At 38.3% G+C, this 20,434-nt stretch overlaps 1 protein-coding gene across 1 annotated transcript in view; it reads right to left on the bottom strand.

Moving 5' to 3' along the window:
• Myo1d (myosin ID) overlaps positions 1-20,434 on the bottom strand; it is a 303,418-nt gene that overhangs the window by 164,372 nt on the left and 118,612 nt on the right. Inside the window, exons 13-14 of the mRNA XM_070027221.1 lie at positions 18,411-18,485; positions 12,032-12,164 (exon numbers count right to left, since the gene is read on the bottom strand). Of these exons, the coding sequence (XP_069883322.1) occupies positions 12,032-12,164; positions 18,411-18,485 (208 nt within the window). The remainder of the gene's footprint in view (positions 1-12,031; positions 12,165-18,410; positions 18,486-20,434) is intronic.

Below are 20,434 nucleotides of genomic sequence, written 5' to 3'. Positions count from 1 at the left end.
GAGTAAGTTTGACTGCAGAACATTCCTAGACTAGGGATGCTAACACGTAATTAGTGTTAATTGTGTCCAATTAAGCTTAGTGCCTCTGATTTCTCAGTAATATACTTGTGAATAAAGTAGCTGTTCTTCCTTTTTCCTGTAATTCAAAGTTAGACGTTCTCAAACATTCACTTAAATTTTAACTTTCCATATTTTAGGAATTATCAGAAATGGTAGAACAGGGATAAAACTAAGGGGTAAACAATGGAAGGAATAACTCAATAGAAAAAGGCAGCAATTCTGGTTAAGACTGAATGTGATGCAGAATGCTAAACAGTAAGGTCAGCACTGGTATAATAAGTGCTCTTAAGTGACTGCCATTACTATTATTATTGTTGAATAAAGACACCTGTAGGCATTAGTAATTGCATGAAAGAGCCAGCTAGAAATCCTTTCCTCCATGCCAATTAAGTTTTGTACCAGGAGTTACATCATAAGTACTGTTAATTTTAAAACTTTGCTTGGCATAGACTTGGCCACACTGAGGATAATGAATAAATTATCACTCAAATCCATGAGGTCAAATATATCCTAATTATAAGTGCACAGAGTTTCTTTTTCTTCTCTGAATCCATTTTTTTTTTTTACCAGATTCACAGATGCACTTTAATTAAGATACAGATTCCTCTCTAGTTAAATTAGGCAGTTTTGAGCTCTGTGAAGGACTTGAGGTGGCAAGAAGTAGCAAATAATTTAAGAAGTAGGAGAGATTTAAAAAATGTGATTTGATTTGCATTTTGAACAGAACAACAGCTTTTAATATCTAAAAAGGAAGCTGCAATTGTGTATCGTGTTCCCTGTGTGATAAAAAGTAATGTCATGTCTTCCTTTTTGTAAGCCCTGCTATATTAGCTTCCTAGTGCTACAACAGATGTCGACAAAGTTTGTGGCTTAAAACAACACAACTTCATTATCTTCTACCTCTGGAGGTCAGAAGTACGAAATGGGATAACATCAAGGCATCAGTACAGTTGTTAATTCCAGGAGGATCTAGAGAGACAACCCGTTCTCTTATCTTTTCCAGTGAAAAGATTAATCTTGACTGTCAAATTGATTGTACTGAGAAGTGTCCAGAAGATGGAATAAAAGGGAATAAGGAGAGAACCCTTAAGAGCAAGCATTCTCTCTCACATATTTTGTCAAAGTGATAAAAGTCTGACTATAGGGCAAATTGGTGCTAGGATCACTGCTATGATTAAATCTGATCATGTGGTTCATAAACTTATGGAACAGTTATGCAAGAAAAATCTGGAAACATTTGGAGAAATGGCTGGAGAAACCGAGGATGCAACAAGCGGAGGTTCATGGTAATTCTCTTGAGAGCTCAGCAGACTAGAATATAGGTAGTAAAGACTGTGCTCATGAGGTTTCAGATGGAAATATAGGAGTGCTGGAAATTGAACTAGAGGCTGTCTTACATGATGGCAAAGAACTTGGCTACATTTTGTACATGCCCAGACACTTTAAAGAGAAATTGAGTTTAAAGTTGATGGATTAATTAATCTGGAAGAGGAAATTTCAAGATGGTCCAGTATTCAGGCTGTGGAATGTTTATTGCTTTAAGTTTACAGTAAAAGTTAGGCACAAGGGGCTACACAGAAAAACCTGAAAAACTTTCAATTTGGTCTGAAAAGCCTGTATAAAATTAGGGATTAAAAAACACATGTTGCTGAAGTGATCAACCATTAAAAAGAAGTCAAGCTGGGTGTAGGTGGCTCACACCTATAACCCTAGATACAGAGGAGGCGGAGATGTGAGGATTGCAGTTCAAAGCTAAGCAAGGAAGGTGAGACTTTTTATCTCCAATTAACTGCCAAAAAGCTGGAAGCAGAGCTGTGACTCAAGTGTTAGAGCACTGGACATGAATACAGAAAGCTCAAGGACAGTGCCCAAGCCCTGAGTTAAAGCCTTAGGAATGGCATGTACTCTCATGCTCACACACACAAAAGTCAATCACCTGTAATCCTACTTAGGAGACTGAAATCTACAGGATCATGGTTTGAATTCAAACCCTGCAGACAAGTCCCTGAGGCTGAATCTTAATATTAACATATAAGATGATGCTAAGCGAAATGAATCCCAAGATATGGACACAAGAGGTTTTTTCTTTGTTTCTGTTGTTTTTAATGTACTATGTGACTTTTTTTTTGTTTCTTTTGTATGTTCTTTCCCCTATGGTATAACCCTTGTTGTCACTGTATTTGATTCAGGTACCCTGCATCTTGTATATACATTTTTCTAATTTGGGGAGGGGAAGAGAAATAAAATGCTGTAAGAAGGATACAGGTTGACCCACTGTAACAATGAGACGTACAAAACACTATGTTAAAAACGAACTTTACAACTCGGGTGGGGGGAGGAGTTGGGGAGTGGAAAGGGAAGGGATAGTAGGAGAAAGACAAAGGAGGGAGTAACAATGCTCAATAGGAAATATTACCTTACTCATGAAACTATAACCCCTTTAAAATATAATAATAAAAAATAACCAGCAAAATAACCTGAAAACATGTCTCAAACCATAAGCAGGAAAGCAGAGTAAGCAAGGCTCCTGAGTTTCAAGCCCTTGAACTAGGAAAAGCCATGTATATGGGTGGGGGTGTGTGTGTGTGTGTGTGTGTGTGTGTGTGTGTGTGTGTGTGTGTGTGTGTGTGTGTGTGTGTGTGTGTGTGTGTGTGTGTGTGTGTGTGTGTGTGTGTGTGTGTGTGTGTGTGTGTGTGTGTGTGTGTGTGTGTGTGTGTGTGTGTGTGTGTGTGTGTGTGTGTGTGTGTGTGTGTGTGTGTGTGTGTGTGTGTGTGTGTGTGTGTGTGTGTGTGTGTGTGTGTGTGTGTGTGTGTGTGTGTGTGTGTGTGTGTGTGTGTGTGTGTGTGTATAGAGCTCAAGATGCCTTAAGGGTATCCCAGGATTGCCTAGGGTCAAGGGTATGAAAGAGTAAACTCATTACAAAGACTTTGAGAGTCTGAAGCCTGCCCAGCTCACACAGGGCCTCATAGGAAAGTAGGTAGGAAAATGTTTCCACTTGTTAAGTCATCCATGTACTTAAGTTGGATGCAGACCTTGGTGTTGTAAATGTGATTTTTCAGACATGCAGAATACAAGAGTTCCAGGGTCATGGGAGCTTCAATCCAGGTTTGAAAGGAAAGTCTGTGAATTTAGGTAGTATGTGGCAGGGTCAAGATCCCTACAGGCATCCCCTGAGAGGGCAATGTAGGAAGCTGTGAGGGTGAAGTCGAAGGTGCTGTGGAGATGCCAGGAAGCTGGAGTACCAGAAATGTGCAATGTTTGTAGGCAATGAACAGAATCCGTCCAAGAGAGAAGACATGGGCTATAGTTGGCCAAATAATGTGGATAAAACTGCCAAAGCCTGGGGGAACTCCCATTATATCATCTTGTGACTGAGATGTGAGACAAGATGCTCTGATGGGTTTCTGTCTTGTTTTGTTCTAATCATGCCTTTCTATATCCATGCCTCCATTTGGAATAGGAATACAATGTGTTATTATACATTGAAAATGGAATACAATGTGTTATTATACATTGAAAATATATAATTTTTACCTTTGTAGGGATTCACATTTAAGAGATTGCCTTGAGTCATTATATAACTTTGAACTTTTTTTTTTTTTTTGGTAGTACCAGGGCTTGAACTCAGGGCCTTATAATCTCAGCTTTCTTGCTCACAGCTGGCATTCTACCACTGGGCCCCTCCTCTAGCCCTGCTTTTTGCTTGTTAATGAGATGGAATCTCATGGATTTTTCTACTCAAGCTAGCTTTGAACCAGAATCCTCCAGATTTAAAGTATGAACTAGTGGCATGAGCCACTAGTGTCCTATTAGACTGGAACTTTTGAAAACATTGGAGTTATTAAAGGGAGCTCTGGGAGATAGACTGACCAAATGCATTTTGCATTATGAGATAGATAGGAGCCTTTTAGGATCTAGAGGTAAAAGGCTATAGTTTAAGATGTTAAACAATTGCCGGATAAATAAGTGGGCTAAAGACTTAAAGAGAAGTGGAAGTAAGAATAGCTAATAGACACATGAAATACTCAACCTCTCTAGCCATAAAAGAAATGCAAATCAAAACAACACTGAGATTCCATCTCACCCTAGTTAGAATGGCTATACTCAAGAACTCTAATAACAACAGATGCTGGAGGGGATGTGGCTAGAAGGGAACCCTACTGCATTGTTGGTGGGAGTGTAAACTTGTTCAACCACTTTGGAAAGCAGTATGGAGGTTCCTCAAAAGACTCCACATAGAGCTCCCCTATGACGCAGCAAATCCCACTTTTGGGCATGTACCCAAACGATCTCAAATGAGGCCATATTAAAGCTACCAGCACAGCTATGTTTATCACAGCCTTATTCATCATAGCTAAGATATGGAACCAACCCAGAGGCCCCTCACTAGATGAATGGATCAAGAAAATGTGATACACACACACACACACACACACACACACACACACACACACACACACACACACACACACACACACACACACACACACACACACACACACACACACACACACACACACACACACACACACACACACACACACACACACGAATTCTATGCCTCCATCAGAAAGAATGACATCACCCCATTCCATTGTTAGGGATGGAAAGACTTGGAAAAAATTATATTAAGTGAAGTAAGCCAGGCCCAAAGAAACATAGGTCCAATGGTTTCCCTTATTTGCAATAACTAGTATATGTCTGGGACAAGTAGAAAAGGTCAAAACCTCTGTACATATTACCAGATAAGATGAAGTTAAGCGAAATGAACCCCAAGATAGGGACACAAGTGGTTTTTTCTTTCTGGCTATTGTTTCTAACATATTTAAAGGTACCATGTGATTTTTTTGTTGCTTTGTATGTTCCTCCCCCTCAGTATAACCCCTGTTTCACTGTATTTGATGTTGGTATAATTTGGAGAGGGAAAGGGAAAAAAAACAAAATGTTTAAATAGGGATACAGGTTGACCCATTGTAATAATGATATGTTGAAAAACGAACTTTACAATTTAGGCAGGGGTGTGTGTGGGGGGTGGGGGGGAGTGTAGTTGTGGAGGGAAGGGATGGTAGGGGAAAAACAAAGGAGGAGGCACCAATGCTTGATAAGAAATGTACTCATTACCTTACTCGTGTAACTGTAACCCCTCTGTACAGAAGTTTCGCAATAAAAAAAACAATAAAAATAAAAAAAATTAAAAAAGATGTTATCTGGTGTCAAGAAGACAAAGAGTAGACTTGGAATGATTCTCAGTTTTCAATTTAAATAGAGAAATGCCTAGAGTAGTAAAGCACACTTGTGTGTGTCTGTGAAGGTGTTTCCAGAGAGCATTAATTAAGGGGAAAGACATTCTCTAGATCTGGTGACACCATTCCTTAGGCTGGGGACCAGGTGGAATAAAAAGAAAACAGAGAAAGCTCCCATTTGTGTGCACATTTACTCACTGTGCTTCCTGGCCACTATGGTAGACAATAAAGTCTACTACAAAGGACTGAAAGTTCAGAAACCGTAAGGTAAGACTTTCCTGCCTCTAAGTTTTTCTGTCAGGTTCTGGCAAAATTCTGACTAACACATCCAGCTTTGACAAAGTCCATAATCCTTTGTTCCTCTTCGATCTTCAAAAATCAGCAATGGCAAGTAAGTCTCATGATGTCATTGCTCTAGTTCTGATTTTTCTAAGAGACTTGTCCCTAAGAGGTAAAAGGAAGGCTTCTTTACTACTTCTGTGTGAAGAAGCCCAGGATTGAAGACTACTAGAATAAAGATGCCTAATTAGCCAATCATACTACGTAGTGAGATTGACTTAGCTAACCTGAACTACTTTGTGAACCCAGCAGAAGAACTGCCCAATCAACCTACTAACTCATGGGGAATTAAAAAATGTGTTGTCTGAAGCACTATATTTCAGAGTAATTCCTTATGTATTGATAGATAACTGATAACTCCCCTTATTCTGAAACATCAATCCTTTACCTAGATTTTATATTTTGGTATATTAAAGGAAAAAATAAATATTATAACGCACACACATAAAGTGGTACAAGCAGAGCACAGTAAAATCAAAATGCTTCTGGATCTATTTGCATGATATGGTGTTGATGTAACTGCAGAATCACTGCACACAATCAAGATACCTGGGTTTTTTTTTTTTTTACTTGTCCCTGCTATTCATTAGCTATGACAAAGGCTTGTTAGACCTATTAGCTAACTAATGGAATGATAATTAGGGCTTCCACATTGAGTAATAACAGACTAAATAATTTAAACCAAGACCCATGTTGGGTATAGCTAGAATAGATAGGCAAACTACATAAAACATTTATCTTAGGGGAGTTGACAAGACAATAGAGCATTTCTAGGCCAGAGTCCAAGAGGTAAAAGGAAGCCATGGAAGAGAGCCCAGGTGTGAAATTACCTTTTTTCTTTGGGAATGTGCCAGCTCCAGAAGAGGTGAGTGGTTATCTAAGTGATGGTTTAGACATTTTCTTGAGGATGATGGGGCAGAGATTAGGGACTGGGCTTGAAAAGAAGGCCATAGACAAAACCCTTTCACATGGGGTCCTGCCATTGGGGCTAAGACTAAATCAGAGGTAGGCAGTACCTTATAGGGCCTATAGTTCAACCCTGAATCACCTCAAACTGTGCAACTTGAATAGTCTAGCAAACACAATGGATGCTAGATGCTTAGAAGAAGGAAAAGTAAATCTTTTCTGGAAAACTGCATAAATTTGGACCTTTAATAATAATAGGGGCTGGGAAGGTGGCTCAGTGGTAGAGCGCTTGCCTTGCATGCCTGAGGCCCTGGGTTCGATTCCTCAGCACCACATAAAAAGAAAAAAAGCTGGAAGTGGCACTGTGGCTCAATTGGTAAGAGTGCTAGCCTTGAGCTGAAGAGCTGAGGGACAGTGCCCAGGCCCAGAGTTCAGGCCCCACGACTGGACCCAAAAAAACAAAACAAAATAATAATAATAAAATAAAATAAATAATTATTTTTTGTTGGTTGTGGGGCTTGAACTCAGGGCCTGGGTACTGTCCCTGAGTTCTTACTCAAGGCTAGCAGTCTATCACTCTGAGCCACAATGCTACTTCCCTTTAATTATTTCTGTAAGAAGCTTTGGAAATATAAAAATTAGAATGACAACAAAAAACAAAGCTCAGACATATAAGAAACCAAGACAAAAGGGTCCAGATATTGGTGCTATCAGATAGATGAAAATAACAATGTTGACCGTGTTTAAGATGACACTAACAATATTGAGAATTTTACATAGAACCAGAAATTATAAAAAAAGGAACCAGACTGGGCTGGGCACTGGGGCTCACTGTAATCCTAGCTACTCAGGAGGCTGAGATTTGGGGATCATGGTTCAAAGTCAGACTGGGCAGAAAAGTCCGTTAGACTCTTATCTCCTATTAACCACCAGAAAACCGGAAATGGCTCAAGTGATAGAGCACTTGCCTTGAACTGAAGAGCTCAAGGACAGTGCCCAGGCCCAAGTTCAAGCCCCACAACCAACAAAAAACAAAACAAAACTCATGGCCCATAGGGGCCAAGATCTCTCTCTCTCTCTCTCTCTCTCTCTCTCTCTCTCTCTCTCTCTCTCTCTCTCTCTCTCTCCCTCTCCCTCTCTCTCTCTCCCCCCCTCCCCCCTCACCCCCTTTACCCCCTCTACACCCCCTCTTTCTGTCATTAGTCATGGGGCTGAGATCTCAGGAGGCTGAGATCTGAGGATCATGGTTCAAAGCCAGCCCGGGCAGGAGACTCTTATCTCCAATAAACTACTAGAAAACTGGAAGTGGTGCTGTGGCTCAAGCAGTAGAGCGCTTGCCTTAAGCTGAAGAGCTGAGGGACAGCAACCAAGCCCAGAGTTCAAGCCCCATGACTGACAAAAAAAAACCAAAACCAACCTCTAAACTATGCTATTTGTGAGAGATATATTTGAGATAGGAGACTACACAGAGACTGAAAGTAAAAGGAAGAAAAAGATACCATGCAAATACAACTGGTGTCATTGTGCCATGCAGAGCAGACTTAAAGGAAAAAAAACAAGATGGAAATAGATATGTTTCATACTGACAAGTGACGCAATCATCAGAAAGATGGAACAGTCTTAACTTGAAGGAACCCAATGAATTCTTCAGATATCTAAAGCAAAGAGTGAGGTACAACAGGAAGGAGGCAAATTTAGAATCAAGGAGTATTTTAATGTAGCTTTCAACATTGACAAAACAAAGAAATTGGTAAGGAAATAGAACAAGATGATGGAAACTTGGCCTAATGGGCCTTGTATAGAATACAAATGAAAGTTATTTTCATTTTCAAACAAAACATTTACATAAAGAAACTCAACAAATTTCTAAGGATTGGAATCACCCAAAGGATATCTTCTGGTGAAATAAGAGAAGCTAGAGATCAAGAGCAAATAGATAACTAAAAAACTCAATGCTTGAAATTTAAGAAATATATCTGAGTATAATTAGGTTAAAAAATTATGAGAAATATTAGAAAATATTTTAAAAGGGGCTGGGAAGGTGGCTCAGTGGTAGAGTGCTTGCCTTGCATGCATGAGGCCCTGGGTTTGATTCCCCAGCACCACATAAGCAAAAAGAAAAAACCTGGAAGTGGTGCTGTGGCTCAAGTGGTAGAGCGCTAGCCTTGAGCTGAAGAGCTGAGGGACAGCGCCCAGGCCCAGAGTTCAGGCCCCACAACCGGACCCCCTCCCCCCAAAATAAAATATTTTAAAAGTGAATTATCTATAAAATTGCATGGGCAAAGCATGCTAGAAGTCATATGAGTGGAACTTAACCAGCACTAAGGGAATATGCACAGTGTTAAGATCACATGAGACACTAATGACCAACCAAGAAGCTAGAGAAGCCCTTTCATTTTGCTTAGGTATATGTAAGTCTTTGGATAAAGAATCTAGTGGAAACATTTTCTCTATATTTAATCAGAATTCCATCTCAATTTATAAATACCTCCTCCTCTCTCATTTATAGCAAGACTGACTCAGCCTAAAAAAATCATAAATTTGAGAAATTTGGTGTTTATTATAAAGGTTAAATTGCAAAAGTTAATGCTTATCTTATTCTCTTGAAGTTTTTAACCTCTCTCTGTATTTCATATGAAAAACACCATTTGTGAAAATACACTAATTGGTACATACATTAAACAGAAACAATGTATTTACCAATACATTTATTTAACCTGCTTTGTACACTGTCAGACAGAGCCAAGGCAAATTCAAATTCATGTGGTAATGTGTGTTTACAGAATTTATGCTACTATCCAAGAGATATGAAAAGTTAGTAGAACCTTGTCTGCATATTCAAAAAATTATATAGCTGAGTAAACTAGACAGTGCACTTAAAACTCTATGTGAATAGACTCTGAGAAAGTAAGGGATTGGGATTTTCACTTCTGGTAATAGAGGACTAGATAATTCTTAACTTTGTTGATGAAAAAATTGAAGAAAAGATGCTATACAAAATGTGGGGCAGAGGGCATCCTAGCTACTCAAGACACTAAGATCTGAGGATTGCAGTTCAAAGGTAGCTCAGGCAGAAAAGTCCATGAAAGTCTTGTCTCAAATAAATAACCAAAATCCTGAAGTAGAGCTGTGGCTCAAGTGATTGAGTGCTAACTCTGAGCGCAAAAAGCTCAGGGAGCCAGGTGCCAGTGGCTCATCTGTAATCCTAGCTACTCAGGAGGCTGAGATCTGAGGATCATGGTTCAAAGCCAGCCCCGGCAGGAATGTCCATGAGATTATTTCCAAATAAACTACCAGAAAACCAGAAGTGGCACTGTGGCTCAAATGATAGAGTGCTAGCTTTGAGCTGAAAAGCTTAGGGACAGCACTGAGGCCCAGAGTTCAAGCCTCACAACAACAACAACAACAGGCTCAGGGACATGCCCTGAGATCAAGCCCTGGGATTGGCATGCGTGCGCCCACACACACACATACAGAGGCAAGGGAGTTCTTCTTTCTTTCTCATTTCTCACTTCTAATCTCACCTTTCTGTTTTCTATTGGACTAATAACTTATCTATATTCTTTGGCTAGTTTCTACTCACTTCCTCCTTCCCTACAAGAATGATACTATCCTAGTCGCCTACCTTATCTCTCATATCTTCTGTCTTTATAACAAAACTTTTATTTCTAGCATGGTGCACTGCTGATTGAAATAAAAATGTACTTCCCCGCTTCCCTGACAACTATGTGTAGCAGAGGATGTAGCTGAGACACGATGTGAGATTTCCTGTGGTTTTTAAATGGGAGGAAACTGCAACTGCCATCTTGGACAGGAGGATAGACGCCAACCACTAGAACAGTAAAACAGAAAGAGGGAAGGAGCCCAGGTCCCAAGTAACCAACAAGCTGCTACTGCAGTCATGGAACACATTTTTTTTTGTACTCACCAGAAAGAGAAATAAAGGTCTTTTCTAATTTGGGGATTTCTTTTACTAGAAGCTGAATGCAATTCCTGATACAGAAATTTATATTCAATGAGATCTGAAGGAATATTTAACAGCTTTAGAAAATAAGACAATGATTCTTTGCTAGATACTTGGAAGATGATATGCAGAGAGAAATGGAGATAGAAGAGTAAGGAGTCTTAATGGCATTCTAAAGTTCAGTACCAGTGTCCTTACCCCTGTCTTTATGGAAATTTAATTATACAAGCCAGAAAACTGTGTTTATTTGCAGTCATTTGAGGCCAAAGAAGCCTGATGTAAAGAAATAGAAAGCTACTGAGCAGATGTGCTCTGTGACATTTGCCTAATTTAGTCATAGTGCAATAGCTTAGACACAACATAGACTTAAGTTTAAATTCTTAGAGAGGAAACGATTTTTTTAAATAGACAAAATAATAAAGAAAAAGATACATAGGACAATCACCAGAAGATAAAAATAATGAGTCCCAGAAAACTGCCTAACTTATCAAACTTAGTTAGGAGTAGAAATCTGGTCTTTAAGGAAAACCAAACAAAAACAAAATCAGACTCAAGTTATCAAATCACATTAGAATCAGAAAGGCAGAGATAATTGACAGTAATACATCTAAATTGTCTACTGTTAGCTACTCAGGAGGCTGAGATCTGAGGATCACGGTTCAAAGCCAGCCTGGGCAAGAAAGTTGGTGAGACTCTCATCTCTGATAAAGTACTAGAAAACTGGAAGTGGCACTGTGGCTCAAGCAGTAGAGCGCTTGCCTTGAGCTGAAGAGCTGAGGGATAGTGCCCAAGCCCTGAGTTCAAGCCCCACGACTGACAAAATAAATAAATAAATGAAAGTCTACTGTTTAGGACAATACTTACTTAAAAACTTTGCAATGCAATTATTTTTGGTCATTCAATATTCAAATGCAATGAACGAATGGTGCATTACTATGGTGTAATTATTATTTTTCTGTGTCTTGTCTTTAGAACAAAGCTGGAATTTATTTTGCCAGGAGTGGCATATTTTATCTTTATTTTAAACCACACTAAAGGTGGAAGTATGGCCCAAGTAGTAGACTATTGACCTAGCATGAGCCCTGAGTTCAATCCCCAGTACCACCAAAAAAAAAAAAGAGAAAAAAGGTGTGTGGGGGGAGCAGTAAACCACACTTAGATTTTCCCTTTGTCTACAACACAAATAAAAGCTCAGATTAAAGAAAAGTATTCTTCAGGGATAAAAACAATTATTTCAGCTGGGGCCATGATAGAGCATAACACCTAACTAACAAACATGAGGCCCTGGGTCAAAATCCTCATACTGCCGAAAGTAAAAATAAAACAAATGAACAAAAACAATTTATTTCATCCAGGCAAGTAAAAAATTAGGAATAAAAGTTCTGTAATATTCACTATAAATGTATGTTGTTTAATTTGGTTAAAGAGAAATACTTATAAAACAAATTTTCACATATTCTCTACAACATATATCAAAAGGGAGTCTAGGAGTTGAAATGGATACTTAGAAATGAATTACCTTTGATGCAAGGTTGTCTACTAAAGCAATCATAGAATTCTTAAACAAGGTGGCAGCAGTCAGAGGTCGCTTGGTCACCTCTGTAATGCTCAATTTGCCTTCAGGCCACATATTCTTCAGCACAGGATTTGAACTGTAAAGCACAGAAAGAGCAATTTAATCATTCAGATTAGGAGAATAAAACAGCTAAGCAATCCTTCAAGTCTGAACTTGAACTGCAGGCTGAACTCACAAGGCCTAATTGGAAAAATAATCCTATCCAGAGAATTATGTAAATACAATGAACAATACTAAACCATAAAAATTTCAAAACAACTATAGCACATTTCAAAAATGTTTAAATTTCTTTAAAGCGATTTCTAGTATTATCTAGAACCCTCAAATAATTGAGATGGCTTTTACAATATATTCATAAAACAAACTGACTTTTGTGATGGCTAAAAAATGAAAACAAACTACTACTAGCAAACAAACAAACTACTAGCAGGATAACAATTCTCACAGATTCAGGGGAGAACTCAAATAGTGTAATTCCTTGGAAAGGAAAGGTCAAAGGTCAGCAAAATAAAACACTAGGAAGAGGGTACTCAAAAGGGGTGGAGTGGGGTCAAGGGGAAAAGGATGGAAAATGAAGAGGAAAAGAGCAGAATGCAGTCAAGAATCCAATAAATATCCTACAAAATTGAGAAAAGTGCTGGGTACTGGTGGCTCACATAGCTATTCAGGAGGCTGAAATCTGAGGATCCTGCTTCAAAGCCAGCCCAGGCAGGAGAGTCCAAGAGACTCTTATCTCCAATTAACCTCCTGAAAACCGGAAGTGGTGCTGTGGCTCAAGTGGTAGAGTGTTAGCCTTGAGCTGAAGAGCTGAAAGACAGCGCCCAGGCCCAGAGTTCAATCCCACGACTGACTGCCCCCCCCCCCGCCAAAAAAAAGTAAGAAAAAGGAGGGAAGGAGTAGGAAGAAACAGTTGAGAATGTTGAAAGGGGCATATGGATCAAGATCTACTGTATTTAAAAACTGCTCTGTTAAATGAAAACTCCTTCTTACAATTACTTAAAAGATAATAAAATAATAAAAGAAAGGACTAGCATAAGATTAGAAGCCACTTAAAGGCCTTAATAATTAGAAGAAAAGGAAAATTTGACACACATTTAATGGGGTATTATAGCCATTGCAATATTTCTTATAAATTTTATAGCACAACATGGAGAAAGTACTTATAATGAATAAAATGCTTGGCCCTAAAACAACAACAAAACAATTCTCAATGTCATGGCAGAAAATATGAAAGTAAAAACATCTTCTAGTTGAAAGAAATATTAGTAGGGAATAGGTAACTATAAAAAGCAGTTCTTCCTAAAACATATAGATAAGGACATATAATAACCATTTTGATACTGTTTTCTGGCAAGTCCCTTTACTGCAGCTAAATTAGTGAACATTTTTACAGGTAGTATTGAGCGGACTTTAGCATTTTATTCATACTACTGGGACTGTTGCAACCCAATCTAAAAATTGTACTTCAGGAAAATTTCCATATTAATAATCATAGATTCATCATTTGGCTCTGTGGAGATACTTTTTTTTTTTTTTGTCGGTCATGGGACTTGAACTCTGGGCTTGGGCACTATTCTTGCACTCTTCAGCTCAAGGTGAATGCTCTACCACTTGAGCCACAGGCGCCACTTCCAGTTTTCTAGTGGTTTATTGGAGATAAGAGTCTCATGGACTTTCCTGCCTGGGCTGGCTTTGAACCACGATCCTCAGATCTCAGCCTCCTGAGCAGCCAGGATTACAGGCATGAGCCACTGGCACCCGGCTGTGGAGATACTTTTAAAAAGACATGATAATAATCTTAATTGTGATTTTCTTCCTACTTCATCTTGGATACTTTTCATTTTAAAGTATTATTCATTCAAAGTGTTATTTCTCTCTGGGAAACTTGTTTTTTTTTTTAGATTTTTAAAATTGTTATTATAAAGGTGATATACACAGGGGTTACAGTTATATAAGTCAGGTAGAGTCCATTTCTTTTTGGACAATGTCACCCCTTCCCTTGCTCTCTCCCAGTTTTTCCCTCCCATTCCCATCCAATAAGTTGCATAGTTAAATTTCAACATAGTGTCCAGTGAGTTTCACTGATGTATGTTGGAAACTTTTTCTCACAGGAGAATTTGTTCTTCTTGATTTGGGGGTTGAAAAAGAAAAAAGTTGATGCATGTATCACTTGCTTCACTGGAACTGCTAGCATTTTAAAATAAATTTTTATTTTACTGTAAAGATGCTGTACATGGGGGTTACAGTTACATGAGTAAGGTAATGAGTACATTTCTTGTCGAACATTGCTACCCCTGTACTGCCAGCATTTTGCCCATTTTTTCTTTTGTGTAAAATTGAGCTGGTTCCCCAGAGCACTTAGTGAATTTCTGTACACACTGTTCAAAATAATAGCAGCAAAACGAATGGTTGGTTATGAAGTGAAGAAGGGATCATGTGATGAGCAACTGCGTCCATGAATGCAGATATATCCTGACCCTTTATTACTGCCATGCATGTAGCCAACTAGCATCAAAAGTACCTATAGCTGGGCATTGGTGGTTCATGTCTGTAATCCTAGCTACTCAGGAAGTATAGATCTGAGGATCACAGTTCAAAACCAGCCCCAGCAGGAAAGTTTGAGAGACTTTATCTCTAATTAAGCACCAAAAAGCTGGAAGTAGAGTTGTGGCTCAAGTGGTAGAGTGATAGCCTTGAGCAAAAAAGCTCAGGGACAGTGCCCAGGCCCTGAGTTTAAACCCCAGGACTGACATTTCTACCCTTACCCCCAAAAAGTACCTATAACATAGTTTACTGATCTGTGGCTCATGTTTGATCACTTTATAGTCCTATTTTATAGCTCTCCAGTCATACATTTATATCAACAAAAATAAGCTCATAAAAGTATGTTGCTTTCCCTTAACTTTTCCATTATTTAGCAGAGAGATAATTTAAGGTAATGATTTTTCACTTACAGTGCACATGGTTCCTGAATATTTTTCAAATAGAAGGAAGAAAACTGTCCTTTGAAAATTCTGATGCATGCCAAGAGACTTAAGATCACTGGCTCTGAGAATATGAAGTTTCTAACCCATATTGTTTTCCTACCTTATTCACTGTTAGACATATTACAGTGTAATGGAAGAAAGGAGGAAAGTTGGAAATAAAGGAAATAAGACTATATATTATAGCAGAATTGATGCATAAGGAATCCAAACAGATATACAGAATCATTTTAAGAAAGGACTTTCAGGCCAGGAAGTCATGCATATTCTAACTTGTAATATTACCAAAAATGTTTTTAGACATTTTAAATATCATAAACAATAAGTTTCAATGAATAGACTTTCAATCTTTTTACCCTTTTGGCAAGACTATCCCCTACTGTAAAGTGCACTCAGTTTAGTCAGATTTCTTTTCTCCCCCCACCACCATTCATTATCCTTAAGTAGTTGCACAAAGGAATTACCATTCAACAAAGCAGTTTATAAATACAATAGATTTTGATCAGTGTTACCCCTTTCAACATTGTCATCCATTTCTCCCTTATCCTTACTCTTACCCTTACTCTATCCTTTCCCTTCATCTTAATTTTGTAGGAATATACATTGAATTCTTTACTGCATTCTCCCTCTCTTCTCCTCTTCATTTGTCTACCTCTTTCCCTTAGACCTCACCCCACCCCTTTCTTTCCTGTTTATTTATTTGAATTTTGCCTTTGCCTTTCTAAGGAATTACACTATTTGAGTTCTCCCTTGAACCTCCCATATTTCAGTTAATACATTTGTATACTTGCATCACGCCCAACATATTTACTTATAAGTTTAGGTAAATCTAGCTTCCACATATAAAGGGAAAACATGCATCCTTTGTTTCTCTGGGCTTGACTTTCTTCACTTAACAATTTTTTCAGGTCTTACCATATCTTTACAAATGGTAAACTATCATTCTTTTTAAGGGATGAGTAAAAATTCCATTGTGTAGATATACCACATTTCTGGTCCATTTGTCCACTTGACCATGGTCAATAGTGCAGCAATGAATATGATTGTGCAGGTGACTTTACCGAATCCTAGTTTATAATCTTTTGGGTAAACACCCAAAAGTGGATTGCTGGATCATTGGATAGTTCTATGTTTATTTTTTTTTAAGTTTAAAAACTGTTTTATAAAGGTAGTACACAGAGGGGTTACAGTTTCCTAAGTCAGGTTTATGTTTAATTTTTAGATGAAACTCCACATGGCTTTCCAGAGTGGTTGAACAAGTTTACATTCCCACTAACTGTGTATTAGGGTTCCCTTTAGGCTGTATCCTTGCGAGCATCTGTTATGATCTGTTTTCTAGGAAACAGCCATTTAACTGGATGTGAGGTAAAATCGCCATGTTGTTTTGATTTGCATTTCCTTTAGAGCCAGAGATGTTGAGTATTTTTTTTATGTGTCTATTAGCCTCATACCATTAATTGATGGATTTTTTTCCTATGTTCCTTTATTCTGAATATGCTTACTAAGCAATAGCCAATCCAAATTCTTTTTTTTTTTTTTTTTTTTTTTTTTTTTGCCAGTCCTGGGGCTTGAACTCTGGGCCTGGGCACTGTGCCTGCGCTACTTTTCCTCAAGGCTAGCACTCTATCACTCTACCACAGCTGCCAAAGCTAGCTTTTTCTGTGATTAATTGGAAATAAGAGTCTCAGGACTTTCCTGCCCAGGCTTGGTTCAAACTGTGATCCTCAGATCTCAGCCTCTTGAATAGCTAGGATTACAACAGGCGTGAGCCACTAGTACCTGGCAGTCTGGATTCTATGGGGAATATTTTTTCAATTAATTGTCAATTCATAAACAAGTGTTTTCACTGCTATTTGACTTATTAAAGCCTTCCAATAGCAAAAATCAACCTCTCACATCAACATAAGTATTCCATGTGATTTAGATTTTTGACTGGAAATGAATCCACATGATACTCTGTTTCCACATTCATTTTGTGAGCATAATTATGTTAATATACCATGGAGAGATATAGCTCTCCTCAGTGAGCTGAACCTCAGGGCAATCGTAAATTCATGAAAGTAACAGATATCACTCTGTATAGTGTCTTAGACATAAATAAGCCTGGCAATACTGTGATACCTGACCAAGGAGGCTCTTGTTCCAATATGTCAACACTTTGTATACAGAAAAATTCCAGCTTTAGGGGCTGGGAAGGTGGCTCAGTGGTAGAGTGCTTGCCTTGCATGCCTGAGGCCCTGGGTTCGATTCCCCAGCACCACATAAGCAAAAAGAAAAAAGCCAGAAGTGGAGCTATGGCTCAAGTGGTAGAGCGCTAGCCTTGAGCTGAAGAGCTGAGGGACAGTGCCCAGGCCCAGAGTTCAGGCCCCACGACTGGACCCAAAAAAAAAAGAAAGAAAGAAAGAAAAATTCCAGCTTTAGTTATTTATTCTTTAAAATAGGTGTATCTTCCCTGAAAGATAAGCATTGAAATTCCTTTCCTAAAGCTTATTTTCCCTGTGCCCAGCTATTAAGTGGACCCCTTGCCCACTTCCATGTATTTTTAACTTTCTCATGGTGACAGCTCCACAATCATTCATGGTAGGCTCAATATTCACATAGATGAACTAATATTTGGAAAGAATTGCTTAAGGATAATGTCTATTTTCATTCCTATGTTCTCTGGAGCCCACGTCAATCAGACATTTGTCCATGGAAACCAGTGTTGTCAGGAACTGCATTGGCAGCTATGATGGTCAGTCTTGGTCCTCACCTCATTCCTACTTTTGACAGGACTTGATATAGTTTATAGTTTTTTTTCCTTGGCTGGACCTCTGTGACACCAGATTCCTGGTTTAAAATTCCATTCTTTGCCATCTTTCCATATTTTGTTGGTTTGTGAGAAAATTCTATCTGCTCAGTTAGAACCATACTGGCTGACATAAGATGCCAATCTCTATCAGTGTGGTCCCATACTTGGGAAGAGATATTACCGTGGGAATATGGTATGTCACACATTTGGCTGGGCCAAAGGTTACCTAAAACTTCTTATATTACTCCTGGTCTGGCTTTGAGATTGCTTGCTGAGTACACTAATAAGGGGTGGCAGATGGCACTGCAGGGAATAGAGTGTTGGCAGAAAGCCAAAGGAAATAAAAAATAATCATATTAGCAGTAGATCCCTATCCAAAGTTTATAACTTAATAATCCTATAATCATACAATATTTTACTCATGAAACATAATGAAGTAGAACTAAAGTCTTCTAGAAACTCTTGTCACATAAAAATATCACGTGCATATATATTAAGCAGTGAATGTCAAAGAGCTTAATATAAATTAGTAAAATATCAATCATACCTGTTATACATGAGGCGTTTGAAATCTTGAAATAAAGTATCTTTGTTTTTATCTATAAAACCAATGGCAGAATAGCTAGTAAAGAGAAAACACAAAAAGCATGCATTATTCCTTGTGTAAGAGCCAAGTTTGAGCTCTTCTATGAACTATGCACATTTCCACTGCTAATTAGTCACTCAATTATCTAAAGAGCTGCTACTGCTCACTTGGATCTAGGTTAAAGGACACTAAGTTTGCCTCCTAAAAAAAAGAACTTTGTTTTTCCCCTGGAGAAGGAGAGCCATCATCATTCTAGTTAAATCATCATTTTCTACTGAAGCTTACCTCAAGAAGATGACTTCAAAATGATAGCTGTATTTATCATCCAGCATTCCTAAGATAAAAGCAAAACAGCAACATACGGGAACTAATTGTTTCATCCATGGGGAGTTCAAGTGACTTGCCTAAGTATCACTCAGTGTTCAGGATAGGGTAAAAGAATCCAAGAAGAACTGCAAAGGATGGTAAGAATTGGATAAGCAGAGGAGAAAAAGGCCAGCAGATCACATAGGAAAACAGACAGAATGAAGAAATGGAAGCAGGCACATGCAGGGTGTTGTGGAAAGAAATGAGCCCAGTTATTCACAGTTTGAATGAAGAGAATAAGATCTTGAGACAGATCTCTACCAGCTAAGATGGCAGTTGGTGAGAAAAGCTGGCATGGCAGTTGTATTGCTGCAGATACTAGCAAAGCCTCTAGAGGGAGCTACTCCATGTTGGGGGCAGAAGGATAATTGGGGCTCAGGGTAATTAAGGAAGCAGAGGCTAGGAGGTTGAGCAAACTAATTCTACATGCAGCCTTTCTTTAGAGTTCCACTTTCTCGTGAGTTCATATTTTCTTCCTTGCAATCACAATAATATAAACAATTCCTAGGTCTCTAATCCTGACCCCTTGTGTTACATACTTAATTCTGCAAGAAAATTCAGTCTGTGCTGACCATTGGCACTTGAAAGTCCTCAACTGCCTTCTCAACCTGGGTCTTCTTAAAACCTTCCTGTTATTTTTGACTAAACTCTTGGAATCACCTTACTTTTAATCTATTGTGAAGCATACACAACTTGAATTCAAAGTCTTCAGCATGATTTTCAGGACTCATTGTGACTTGATCTTAATCTACTTTTCTAGGCATTTCTAGTCTATGCTGCAAAAACGATTCCCTCCAGTCAAAGGAACCTAGTTGCTATTTCCTGAATAATTTTTTTTAACATCTTTCCACCTCTTATAAAAATAATTCTTTATATCAGCCTTCCTAGGTTGGCCACAGACAGCTAAAATATAGCTTTATCACTCTGAATTATGATAACACTCAAATGGTAATTATTTCAGACCATGTTTCATTGTATGCATATATGGAAGTTTATGTTGTCTAAGTACATATACAATCAAATGTACATATGCATCGTGAACTGGAGGCTTTTTGTGGGTCCTGTCAACACAAAGTATTACATGCACAGAAGTAAAAATATCACTGAATATCAGCTAGAGAGTCTGGAAACCATCATTGTCTCAGTTCTTCCGTAAGTTTGTATGTGACTTTAGTTAAGAATTTACATTCTACATAAATTTCTTCCTCTGTAAAACAAATAGGCTAGACTTGGGGGTCTGAAAGGCTATGCATTTATGCCACTCTGAGTGATATGATTGTACTAAGTCTTGAATTTTCAGTGGAAGTTACCTGTATGATACCAGATTTTCATAATTCTGGAATTTAAGAACAGAACCAGAAAAATGCAGAAAATGTTGGCACTCAGGGCTGATGGGTAGTTTGGCAAGTAGGGTGATACTTTTGACCACATTATTATATGATTATAATGTTTTAATTTAAATTAGGAATACCTATTAAAATTTCTTCAAATATATTTCCAGAATTTATAGAGATGCTATTTGCTTTTTTTCTTGTTTTGATTTCTTCCTGTAATGGTTTACATGGAAAGAATTCTTTTTGGTCGTGGGGCTTGAACTCTGAGCCTGGGTGCTGTCCCTC

Source organism: Dipodomys merriami, unplaced genomic scaffold (genome assembly GCF_024711535.1).
Source record: "Dipodomys merriami isolate MVZ:Mamm:240054 unplaced genomic scaffold, mDipMer1.0.p SCAF_19, whole genome shotgun sequence".
NCBI classification, from domain to species: Eukaryota; Metazoa; Chordata; class Mammalia; order Rodentia; family Heteromyidae; genus Dipodomys; species Dipodomys merriami.
Note: the sequence above shows the minus strand (reverse complement) of the source record. Positions and strands in the feature narration are given on the sequence as shown.